Source organism: Hipposideros armiger, unplaced genomic scaffold (assembly GCF_001890085.2).
Source record: "Hipposideros armiger isolate ML-2016 unplaced genomic scaffold, ASM189008v1 scaffold_656, whole genome shotgun sequence".
NCBI classification, from domain to species: Eukaryota; Metazoa; Chordata; class Mammalia; order Chiroptera; family Hipposideridae; genus Hipposideros; species Hipposideros armiger.
Genome location: NW_017732006.1, coordinates 283,793 through 296,588, shown reverse-complemented (window position 1 = coordinate 296,588; position 12,796 = coordinate 283,793). Strand labels below are relative to the sequence as shown.

The 12,796-nt window shown below is 44.1% G+C and overlaps 1 protein-coding gene across 2 annotated transcripts in view; it reads left to right on the top strand.

The window, feature by feature from the left end:
• The window catches only part of USP13 (ubiquitin specific peptidase 13), a 107,686-nt gene that overhangs the window by 53,188 nt on the left and 41,702 nt on the right, over window positions 1-12,796 (top strand). For both annotated transcript variants that reach the window (XM_019626087.1, XM_019626088.1), the window contains exons 7-10: window positions 643-737; window positions 2,266-2,453; window positions 6,609-6,680; window positions 7,046-7,139. In XM_019626087.1, coding sequence (XP_019481632.1) covers window positions 643-737; window positions 2,266-2,453; window positions 6,609-6,680; window positions 7,046-7,139 — 449 coding nt within the window. The remainder of the gene's footprint in view (window positions 1-642; window positions 738-2,265; window positions 2,454-6,608; window positions 6,681-7,045; window positions 7,140-12,796) is intronic.

Sequence of the window (12,796 nt, the reverse complement as noted above, 5' to 3'; positions counted from 1 at the left end):
TGCTGTCCTTTTGTTCTTCAGTCTAGTTGTGGAGGACGTCGCTTCACTGGCCCATGTTGGTATTATCATTGCGCTCTTCCCGGGTGAGGCAGATCGATCGCTGGCCCTGGACGGCCACTCATGGCAGCTCACATCAGCTGCCAGCCACTCTCGCTGGCTGCTGGTCACTCACGGTAGCTTATGGCAACCCACTGCAGCAGGGGCTGCAGCCTACGCCATCGCCAGCAACTCACGGCAGCCCAGCTCCAGGTCAAACTGTTGTTCACCATCTTAGCTGTAGAGGGTGCAGTGTCACTGGCCCATGTGGGATCTGAACCGGTGGCCCTGCTGCTCAGAGCTTGCGCTCCTAAGCCAGCTCTTAACCAATGAGCCACTCGGCTGGCCCCAGCAAACCATTTTTTAAAATTGCTTCCTGAAATGTCAAAAGAATTGATATATGGGTACTTTTACAAAAATTACTTATTGATTACATTTATTATTTATCATCTGTCTTTTCCCAGTTGAATGTAACTCACAAGAGATTTTTGTTTTGTTCACTGATATATCCCAAGCCTGGTGCATAGTAGGAGCTCAATAAATACATGTTGAATACCGAATGACTTGGTTACAGATCTCAGTGCTTATTTTCTCTTCATCTTCTAGATGTTTATTCTTTTCAAGAAGAGGAACCTGTTTTGGATCCTCATTTGGCCAAGCACCTAGCACATTTTGGAATTGACATGCTTCATATGCATGGGGTAAGAACGTCAACTTTGGTTTCTATTTCCACCTTGTTGGGAGCGGGGGAACTGTTTGGTTTATTTAATATATACTTCCTCTAACATGAATTTTTATTTTATAGGTTTTAGGTTTTAATGTTTCATTTACTTCTTGAATGTAATTAAGTGATGTTTTCTTTTGCTTACCAGCTTGGATTTTTTAATGTTATAATAAAAATGGCACCTCGTCAAGTACTATTTTGTTTTAGTTGGAGTTTACTTCTAAAATTTTTATCTCCTCTGATGGAGAGTTGTATGAATCACTCTTTGTTTCACTAAAGGGAGAAGGTACAGGAAGATGACCTTTAAAATTATCTGTGACCAACATCACTTTAATTAATTTCAGGAAGGGAAGCAGAGCTCCTGGGGGCTGGAAGGACTAAGCCAACATATTATTGTTGATGGAAAAGCTTTGCTTCATTTAATATTGTGTTTTTAAACTGCTATGATGACTATGTAAATTTGTCCCTGTGAGGTGCTTTTTAAATGTGCATATTTTGTTTTAGCTTTTTCCTCCCATTCCAGGCCATGTCCCTCTCCTCAGGCTCTCTTTCTTTCTGTCTCCTCTTTCTCACTCATGTCACTTGTTAATTTACTTTCTCTGCTCTTCTTTAAGCTTTCCTCCTATTTTGAGGCACCCCCAAGTCCCAGGGTTTTATTCCACTTTCCTCTCAAACTGCCTTGTCTTTTTGTGTGCTGTGTTGTGTTTTATCTTCTCTTGAAATTATTCAACATACTTGCTTCTTTTTAAAAATTTTTTTATTCCAATTTGTCTTTCTTCTTCTTCCTATCTCCTTCTTCTTAGTCTCTCTTTTATTTTTAAATCTTTTAAATGTTTTTTTTTTATTGCGGAAAAAGATGTAACATAAAGTTTACCATTTTAACCATTTTTTAATTTAATTTAATTTTATTGGGGAACCGGGGAAGGGGAACAGACAAGTTGCTGTCCTTTGGTTCTTCAGTCTAGTTGTGGAGGACATCGCTTCACTGGCCCATGTTGGTATTATCATTGTGCTCTTCCTGGGTGAGGCAGATTGGTCACTTGTTGCCAGCCACTCACACTGGCTGCCGGCCACTCACAGTAGCTTATGGCAGTCCACTGCAGCCCACATCGTTGCTGGTGACTCATGGTAGCCCAGCTCCAGGTCAAGCTGTTGTTCACCATCTTAGCTGTAGAGGGCGCAGCATCACTGGCCCATGTGGGATCCAAACCGGCGGCCCTGCTGCTCAGAGCTCAAGCTCCCAAGCGAACTCAACCAACAAGCCATTCCAGCCGGCCCCCATTTTAACCATTTTTAAGTGTACAATTCTGTGGCATGAAGTACATATACATTGCTGTGCAACCATCACCATCTCCATCTCTTTTTTATTAGGTTGTTTATTCCTCTGTTTCGTTGGGGGTGGAAAGAAGCAGAAACATCAACTGCTGTTAGAAATAATTCATGGGACATGATCATTGAATGATAATCACAGCTAAAGTTGTTTTTCTTCAATGACTTTGCCCCAGACAGAGAACGGGCTCCGGGACAATGACATCAAGCCACGAGTCAGCGAGTGGGAAGTGATCCAGGAGACGGGGACGAAGCTGAAGCCCATGTATGGCCCAGGGTACACGGGCCTGAAGAACCTGGGCAACAGCTGCTATCTCAGCTCCGTCATGCAGGCCATCTTCAGCATCCCGGAATTCCAGAGAGCGTAAGTTTCCCCGATGCAGAGATGCAGACCTGGGCGCACAGCACTGCCCTCCGTCCCCTCCAGGTCCAGCCCAGTCCGTCTGTGCTGGGGAAGCCCATCTTCATCAGCTGCAGGACATTTCGCCACATCATGCATGGTGTGACTTCTTGCCCTAAAGCTGGGTGAGCACCCTTGTCAAGTGTTATGGGGATCAGGAGAGATGAGGATAGCTTTGTGAACTGAAAAACCTCCCCCCCCGGGATTTCTTATAGTAATGATGGCTTCCACTTTTAGACCCTCTATGCCAAGAAAATATTAATCGTTAATCTGCAACAGCCAGGCTGTCAAACCCCTTTCTATAGATGTGCTAGGAGAGAGTCAATGATCTGTTCGGTCAATGTTGTCCTCCTGGTGAGTGCAGTTTCTTAGAGGATGTAGGCTTTTCCTTTTTTTGCCCCTCAAAATGTGGTTCACAGACGGGTGCCAGTCCTCACACTGCTGGATACGGCTCTGCAGTGACATAATATGGAAATCAAGAGTGAGCACTTAGAAATTTTTGTAGCAATTGGACATTGACTTGTTTTATAAATGGCATTTTATTTTTCTAATAATTTATTTTTATTCTATTATTTAAATGTATCATCTGTATGAGTTGAAATAAACAAAAAAGCTGCAGATAATTTTGGAGGCACCGATTTAGGGCACGTACAGGCCATCTCCCTCCTGCCACGCCGAGGGTTAGAGTAGCCGCGTCTGTGGCCATTTTCTTCCTTAGGCTGTGCTAGGACAGGGAAACACACAGCCTGGACCTGTGGCCGTGTACTCGTGAGCAGCTACGAGTTTAGGAAAGAGTCTCTTGTGTTTTCCAGAGTGGGTAGGTTTCTACCTTGGTTCAAGTATGGAAGAGGGCACACGTGTGCTAAGACAGACAGATGGGCAGACAGCACACTAGGCATAGCACAGGGCAGTATTTTGCCCAGTGGACTTGAAATGCTAATGGCTTTAATAGTGGTTAATAAAAAGTATTTCAGATAGCCTTTTCTTTGTCTCTCTTGGCGTTTGAAGACTGACCTCTTACTGTTTTCTGGCTTTGGAAATTTATGGTCCGTTTTCCGTGACTGGTTGTCATTTTTCATCCAGTCAGTAAAGAGTGGGTTCTGCGCTGCTCAGCAGTGTGCTGGGGGTTGAGGGTTCCGTGGTAAACAAAGGGACATGGTGCCTGGCCCCACTTGGGGAAACAGACATTAAGTAAGTAATCGTAAGAACAGCTGCTTGGTTATAAACAGGGTAAGTTCAATGAAGGAAAAGGGAAGGAGGTGGTCAGGAGGACCTCTTTGAAGAAAGGTCGCACACGGGGGCACCCATCTTGACTGATGTGTGGGTGGGGTGGGGACCTGCAGAGGGTGTTGGGCAGAAGGAAGAGCAAATTTGAAGCTCAGATGGGAAAACCGTTTCAAAGGTATGCCTCATGCATCGTATTATTTTTATTAATTCTTACCTATACCTCATACTTGTATTGTCAATGTAGAATCATCTTATATGTCTCATGCTCCAAGATTTTTTTTTTCAAATATTGAAGGAACGCCCTTATGGTAGGTGTTGTATAATTATTATTTCTCTTAAACTAGAATGGAAGAAACTTGTGTTCTTGTGGTTCACAGCTCAATAACATTTTTAGTGCTTTACAATCTATAGTTTTTGAAAATTCTTTCTATACTCCAAAGTTTTATGTACAATTACCTTTCTGACTATTTTCTTCCGTGAAAAATGTAATTCATGTCTGTGCTTTGGGTTTAAGATTCTAATCTCTCACTTCAGTCTTGTTTCAAGGCTTTTAGAATTTTATATTATCTAATATTTTATATTCTGTGTTCTGAACATTCACTGTAGATATTAGAACATGAGCAACTTATTATTTATACTCCCCCCCACATCTTTTTGTTCTTTTACCAAATATCCATGGATTGAAATACTTGCTGTTCAAGCTCTTTTTCCCCAGTGGGACTAACTCAGTGGGGTTTCGTCCAGGGGCAGTGCCTCCGTTTTGTAAGTAGAAAGAGTGACTCACGGAGAGATTAGATGACTTATGTACAACCACAGTGTAATTTGGGAACTTCAGCCTGACTCCTGATACCCTGTCTGCCACTTGGATCCAGATTACATTTCAAAATAATTCTGATGAGGATCAAATCTAAATAAACTGGTGTATGCATTGAATGACAACTAAGATGGATTCTCAGATAGCGAATACACATTTTTTTTTCTTTAAGAATCACTAGATTACAAACTGAAGGTATAATATGTATTTTAAAAATTATCTAGCATTATTTCTGCATTTTTGTTTAATTTTGTTGTAATGGATGATATTCCTCAGTGATTAGGAATGTAAATTACTAGCAAAATGGACTTTTTGGACATGAAAGATTTACCCTGTTTACCTTTATTCTTCTCCACCAATCTTGCCTGAAAACAAGCCTTTTCACTAATGTTCGTCTTCTCAGTGAGGTGTTTTTTTGTCTTGTCAGGTTTTGAGGTATGATAAAGACTGGATTGTAAGAGAGTTAATGAGTTCATCATGTTGTATATTCCTTGGAATGTGCCAGTGCAGCCTCTGGCTCTCAATAGTTTGGTTCCAAAGCTCGGCTAATCTATTATTTGGCTCTTGACCTGTTGAAAATTTCTAGATGGAATTGTTGCCCTAGTGACACTCCAAAAACCATTTGAGTGGGACTGTCCCAGAGAAGTGTGCTCTGTTAATTTTGATATAGGTACATACTCTAGGATACAAATTCTGAGTTTGTAGATAGCATGTGCCAGTAGTTGAGGTTTCTAATTAGAGGTCATTGCTAACTAACTACTAATGTGTCATGGTTCTCTGCTAGGGCTTTATTGTAGTAAGGTTTTTTTTCTATTGGGTTATAGGTAGTCAATTATGGAAATGAGTTATGTGATTACACATGATGAATGTATTCAGTCAACATGTTTATTGAGTGTCTTTTACATGTCAGATACTGTTCTGGTGCTGGCGATGCAACGATTTAGACAAGTGAAGCCTCTGCCTTCGTGGAGATTATATTCTAGTATGTAATCTCTAGCGAGACAGTCAAGAAACAAGAACATAAATAAATTATATAATTGCAAATAGTAATGCATGTCAAGAAGACTATCAGCCAGGGTCAGGTGATAGGGAATCAGGAAGCGGGGGAGGTGACATTTAATCAGACCTAAGCAGGAGCAAGGGTCTGTGGAGAGAACATCCCAGGAAAGAGGCAGAAAATGGCTTGACCTTGAAGCAGGAGCGAGCTTGGTGTGCCCTGGGACAGCAGGAAAGGCAGGGGGCTGGGGCGTTAGTCTGGGGGAGAGCGGTGGGAATGAAGTCAGAGAAGCAGGCAGAGCAGGGCATATGAAGGGCCAGAGAAAGGGATGTGCTTCTCGATTCTCCTTCCTGGAGCTGTCAGGCTCAGCGAGTCAAAGCCTGAAACGGGAGGGGGGGGGGCGGGGATAACACAAAGCAGAGGGTGTGGAATAGGAAATGACCTTGAGATGTGAAAGGAATGATTATACATTGGGATTGGAGGTAGGTGGTTAAAGTCAGCACTGCCGTCAGGATAAGCTGGTCAGGAGGACGAGTTGTGGACTGCTCAAGGGACCATGGACAGGGCAGGTACGGCCGACAGGGTGGTTCAGAGCACAGCTTTGTAGCCAGGCGGCCTGGGTCCACTCTGGGCTTCGTCACTCTCTCCCTGGGTGACTTTGGAATCTACCTAATGAATTTGCACCCTGATTTCTCATCTCTCAAATGGGGAAACAAAACGAATCACTTGCTCATATGGTTGTGTTAGAGTCACTTGGAACTTATAAAGGATTCCAAATCCCAGGCCTCAGCCTCAGGCAGTGAAATCAGGACATCTGGGGGTGGCTCTGGCTTTTGTGTTTTTTTTTTAAAGAAACTCTTTTAGGGGATTTTAACTCACACCCAGGGTTGAGACCCACTGATAGAAGCATTTCAGGGAGGTCCAGGAAAATGGCTGTCGAGGTAGGAGCTCAGGAAGAACTTTGCTTCGGGCAGTTGATTTAATTTTGACAGAAAGGTGGGAAGTTCGTAGCTAGGATGATGGCTTATTTTGGTTCTGTTCTTCTCTCAGCTCCTGTGTTTTGACTGTTCTTATATTCTAGGTATGTAGGAAATCTTCCAAGAATATTTGACTACTCTCCTTTAGATCCAACACAAGATTTCAACACACAGATGTAAGTGCTCAGTTTTTTTAGAAACGTCTCCAATAAAGTGTTCATAGTGGTTCTCTCTAGGTTGCAGAATTAAAGGCAATTCTTTTTTCTCCTTTATTTTCTGTATTTTTAAAAGTCTTCTAAAATGAGCATATGTTACTTTTATACGAATGAAGAAATTAATAAAATTATCTCTAAAGTACTGAGGAAAAGTTGAAAAAGAATCAGTATCAAGGAGAAGCAAATAAATAAGTTATTTGTGAGTAACTGAGATAAAGTGGTTCACCTAAAAAGTAGCTGTACTTATTGAGATTCATAGGTAATTTTAATACCTCCAAGCGGAAACGACAGTGACCGTTTTGTTTTTGCTTCTCCCTCCTGTCCAGGACTAAGTTAGGACATGGACTTCTCTCAGGCCAGTATTCAAAGCCTCCAGTGAAATCGGAACTCATTGAACAGGTGATGAAGGAGGAACATAAGGTATGTGTCCTAGTGATCTAGTGATTGCCATGTTGCTTTGCAGGGAGGAGGGACCTTTACCAGCTAGAATGTGGATTTCCTGTGATTTGGCAAATGGTGGCCATAAATTTAGCAAGCTGCCAGAACGGCTGTTTCATGTCTGAGTGGAGGGTGTCTGCATGCATGCTCTTCAAAATTGTGGTAAGGAGCAACCAGGGGTGGGGTTTCTAGTGGCAGTTGCTTCATGGAATTTATGTCATTGCCATCATTAATGGTCTTCAGAAACAATAGTCTTCATAAACAATAGTCTTCATAAAATAGAGCTGAGATGGAAGGAATAAACTGTATAAAAACATAAACATTTTTCCCCTTGGTAACACCATCTTGGCCTTAGAGTGTCTTTCTTCTTTTAAGCCTCACCTTTGTTGGCTAGGGTTTCTCAAGAGGCTGAGTGTTATAAAAACAGCACTCACATTCATAGACACCCCCCCACCCCTCCCCTAAAGCTGAGGATTTGGAATTTCTGGGGAGGGCTGGGCAGTCCTCATTTTTGGTAAGCTGCCAGGGGGTTTGTTAGCACACTCGAAGTATGAGACACGCATTTAGCCATTTAGTCACTATTAATTGATAGAGTAATTGAATGATATGCTTCATCTCCTAATAGCCAGACTTGCTTTTCCATGTGCTTGAGGGATAGGCCACTGACCCCTCCCTGGGCTGCTCTGTTTCACGCCTCAGCAGGGTGCTACTCACATCCTCGTCTGTTTGAGTGGCGCTCTTGGCATTCTGCAGGGCACCGCCTAGCTGTGTGTGGCGGCCCTAGCTCATGTGGCTGCAGATGTCCTGAATGGAATGCGTGCCCCACTTGCCAGACACCTGCTCTGCCTCCAGAGCTACCTGTCGTGGCTTAGTGGGCACCCTCTTCCAATTCTGCTTCTCCAGTGTTTGACCTCTGTGCTCCCATCTCGCGTCAGTCATCCTTAACATGTGCCTGTAGACTGAGAGCAAGAATCCAAAGCGAATAAACTCTTTTTTTTATAATAAAGCCAGATAGTTGGGGACATGGAGCAAACGGGAGAAGGTAGTTTATGAAGGGAACATACAGAGGCAGTGTTTGGGGGTGGGGACAAGGAAGAAGGTTGTGAGAAGGGTGGAGCAGTGTACAGACATCCTGAATGGCCAGGCCAGGAGGTCAGAGTGTGGTGTGGCAGGAGGACACGTTCCCCAGTTGCACTGTTATCCGGCCTTGCAAGATAATGAGTTTCCTTATCCATCTGAGACAGGAAGACCCTCACCTGGGGTGCAGTTGAGGAGATGGTTTGGGTGTAGGGCAGGGCGGTAAGGTTACCCAGGCTGCTTCTACCTCCGAGTTCCTGGGAACCTTTGAAGAGGTGATGTGAAAAATCTTGGTTTAAAATTTTGTGTTTCATCACATTTGCCCAGGCAGTCTCTACTTAGGCCACCCTTGGAACAGCGCCCACCCTCCCTGGTGGAGGAGAAGGAAACTGGCTTGGGCCCCGGGAGCCTGGTTTCCTCTCCTGGGACCTGTGGGGCCATGGGCAAGTCATGTAACCTTTTCATCTCCGCAGTCAAATGGCAGAATTGATCTAGGTGGTGCTTGTGAATATTGCAAGCGTGAAGGTATGCCCCTCTAATATAAATAAAATCTGTTGTGCTTTTGGAATCTCTTCATTTGAGAAAATGTGACATGAAAACTCATCAACTTAGCAATGTTCGGAAGTAAGATTTAGTTTTGTTAATGTCACAAGTCATTTTAGTGAGCGTTTGGTGCAGTAGCTCTGTGATCTCCAGGGGCCTGAGGCTTGCAGGTGGGAACCCCTGTTCTGTCTAGTTCAAGCTGTGTAACCTGGCAGCATTTGGGCCATATCTGTCCTGCAGGTGAGTTTTGCTTGGCCCACACATAAACATCTGCATTTCCAACTTCTTTTAAAAACTCAGAACCTCTGGCAATTCCAGGCGGAACGCAGTTGGCTGGAGCTGAGTAGCAGCCCTCCCTTCACACGACATGCAGTCCCAGCTGGCTCCAGTCCTTTTGTGACTCCTCACCTGGCTGGAAGCCTGGGTATTTGGGTGTGCGACCCTTGATTTAGAAGATTTGTAAAATCCTTTCCCTGCTCTGAGGTGCCATGATCAATATGGTCCCTATAACGTTCAAAATGAGCTTGAATTGACCAGGTGATTTTCTTTGTGGTCCTGAAGGCATCAGTTTCAAGCTGTGACTTGAATAGACAAGTAATTCATAGTAAACTCTCCACTCCCCTTGACAGTGGAGGGATTTACGTTATGGGGCATCAGGATTGTCACTGGCAATTGGTTTCAGAGAAACCAATTTGTGAGAATCTTTCTTCTCTCAGGTATCAGGAGCCCTTGGATCTTGTCCTAGGCCTCTGGCATTGGTGACTTATACATGAGCCTAGAATGCCCCAAGAGAGGAAAGAAGATATGCTGAATCAGGGAAAAGGATGGATTAAGAGAGGACTGTGTGGTGGAGGGGAGTGGGCACATGGGCTGGACTGCCTTTTTACAGGGCCACCACTGCCGTGATACGAATACCAACATTCTGTAGTACTGATGAAAGGCCAAGGACCTTCCTGTATGTTCACTGATGCAGAAACGGATGCTCAGAAACGTTGCCTACAGTTGCAGAGCTAGTGAGTGGAGAGCTGGGCTTTCCACCAGGCAGTCTGCCCCTGAGCCTGTGTGTTTGACCACTACTCTATCCTGTTCCCTAACAGTTGTTGCAGGACTTGGTGGTGGTGAGAGGATGACAAAAGGGGATGCTTAGAGTGTGCAGAATTACCAGCTGGCTCAGTAACTTTGGTTTCTCACCTCTGTCTTATATCTTGGGTGATTTCTGTTATATACCTCCTGGTGTTAAAGGGGTCTGCTACAGACCAAGATGAAATCTAGTTTGTATATATGCATGCTTAACACATATTTCACCTATAAAAAGGTTTGCAGTGTTTATTTGGGGTACTGCCATTTCTTCATACATTTTTGAATTGATTTTGAAAATTCAGTTGTGCCTGTAGTAGATAAAATCTTCTCACTATGAAAGGACACTTTTCTTCTTCAACAAATATAATCCTGATTTTTATGCATTCTAAGACAGTACTTTCACACATTTTAATGCTGAATATCCTATAATTTATTTATCCTTCTGAAGATAACATGTTTTAAACAATTCTGTATTCCCAACAAACTGTGTTTCTTAACGACAATTCATTTGATTTTCCATGTAAATAATCCTTGATACATAGTTGCTAGTCTCAGTTTTTGATCAGCATGAGGTAACCAGTGTTATACTGGGAGGTGATGTAATTTTAGCCCCAAACTAAGAACTTTGTTTTCACTAACTTCCATTTATATTTCCTAGAAATGTAACATTTGTAACTCACCTTTTGAAATATGAAAAACAGTTTAGGGAACCTCTTTGTTCCTTTAGCTTGGGAGATATTAGGTTTGAACCTGGGTTAGGAACAGCTGGTCCAAGGTTTAACTTTAAAAGTTGAAATCAGGGCCGGCCGAGTGGCGCGGTGGTTAAGAACTGGCTTAGGATGCCAGAGGGCCCCGGTTCGGATCCCACATATGAGGGCCAGTGACACTGCCCTCTACAGCTAAGATGCTGAACAACAGCTCGATCTGGAGCTGGGCTGCCGTGAGTTGCCGGCGACATTGTAGAATACAGCCCCTTTGGCAGTGGGTTGCCATGGGCTACCGTGTGTAGCCAGCAGCCAGCGTGAGCGGCCAGCAGCCGCTGTGAGCGGCCATCCAGAAGCCGGCGACTGATCTGCCTCGCCCGGGCAGAGCACAATGATGGTGCCAACTTGGGCCAGTGAAGCAACGTCCTCCACAACTAGACTGAAGAACAAAAAGACAGCAACTTGTCTGTTCCCCTTCCCCCAATTCCCCAGCACTGTTCCCATCCCCCCAATTCCCCAATAAAAATCTTTAAAAAAAAAAAGTTGAAATCAATAGACAGTATATGCTTGCGTATTGGGAACAGGCTGAGATGGCTCTTTTTTTAAAATTTCTGTGGTCTTAGAAATGTAAATATCTTTACAAATGTTGCTCTAGTGTGATACAAAGCCTCAGTCATGCTGCTTGCTTATTAATTAAAGCATTAGGCTCGGGGGAATATAAGTGGCTCGTCTGGCTGCCCTCTTGGCGCAGTGTTCAACAGAAAGCCCTGTGTAAGCGTTTGGGAAAGATTTTTAACACCATAGACCTAGCTCTAAGTTTAGCTCATCTGTCTTGCAATTGCTGATGGAGAAAGTAAGTACAGTATCCTATAAATACAACAGGTTCCTTAGGTGGTGCTATTTTGGAGGCTTTCTGGGGCTCCCTCTTACAAAATTAGTTGCCAGGATTAGCCATTGCTTTCAGTGCCTGAGGACCAGCTCACAGTGAGAGTGTGTCTGAAGGCAGGTCTGACTCTCGGTCAATTTTCGTGTCTCCCTCTCACCTTGTGTAGTGATAGGCCCACAGGGGACACTTGGGTGATCTTTTGCCCCAGGATGGCTGTAAAGACTGCTTGCTTGAGGTATTGTTTAGCTTGTGTTTCTTATAAAGTGGAAATTATATCTGGAAACTTGATTAGATTCAGGCTCAATGTTTTTACAGCCCGACTTTCTAATATACAAGATTTGAAGTGGACACAGTAATAGTTGAGCATGGGAATTTGTGAGACCTCCCGTCTGAAATCAGATAGCACTGATGTGGGGCATGGTTGCGGGCAGACTGGGATGACTGTTGATCAGGGGAGTAGGTGTGGAGCAGCCGAGTTTGAGCTAAAACGCTCAAACCCAGCTGTGAAAGCCGGGAGCTGGTCTGCAATGTGATGTGGAGAGGGAGAGGTACCATCTCACTGGTTAGGAAGCTTTTTTTTTTTCAAATAATTTCTTGATGATGGACAACCCTCAAGCTATAGCTTGATTGTTGAATGAAGGATTAAGGAAGGTCAGTCGAGGGACAAGAAGTGAATAGGCACAGAAAGAGAAGAGGCATGGGAGAGGAATGAATGGGGCTGGGACACAGGTCATTCTGAGTGTCTGGGGTTTTCTGGGCTTTTCACCAGGGTCTCTACTGAAACTCCTCCTCCCAGTTGTACTACCCCTTTGTGGCACAGACCAGCAGGCAGCCTTTCAGAATTTACTAACTTGCTAAACTTTTCCAAGTAGCTGTTTTGGTGGGGCCTGGCAGCCACATTAAGCTCAAAGCATAACTTGTAAGGAGTAACAGGATCAGGAGCAGGCTGTGAGTGCGTGCTCACGTGAGTGCCACACAGGAACGCATGATGCGAAAGATTCATTCCAAGTGGGGCCTCTACACTGCTGAGAGCGAGGAAGTAGTTGCTGGACTGGCCTGTAGTGTTGGCCCCAGAGGTGTGTGGGTTTGAAGAGGGCTTACCCAGAGTCCAAGACATACTTTCTCTTTTTCTGGCAACTGGTCAGATGGATTCAGGGTCATCAGAGATGAGAACTAGGCACATGTGTGCAAGAAGCAGTATTAGGACAGGAGAGAGGGAGGGAAAGAGAGAGAGAGAGAGATAAAGAAAAAGAGAGAGAGAGAGAGAGAGAGAGAGAGAGAGAGAGAGAGAGAGAGAGAGAGAGAGAGAGACTTTTCTAGCTGTGCGATCCTGGGCCAGTTACTTACCA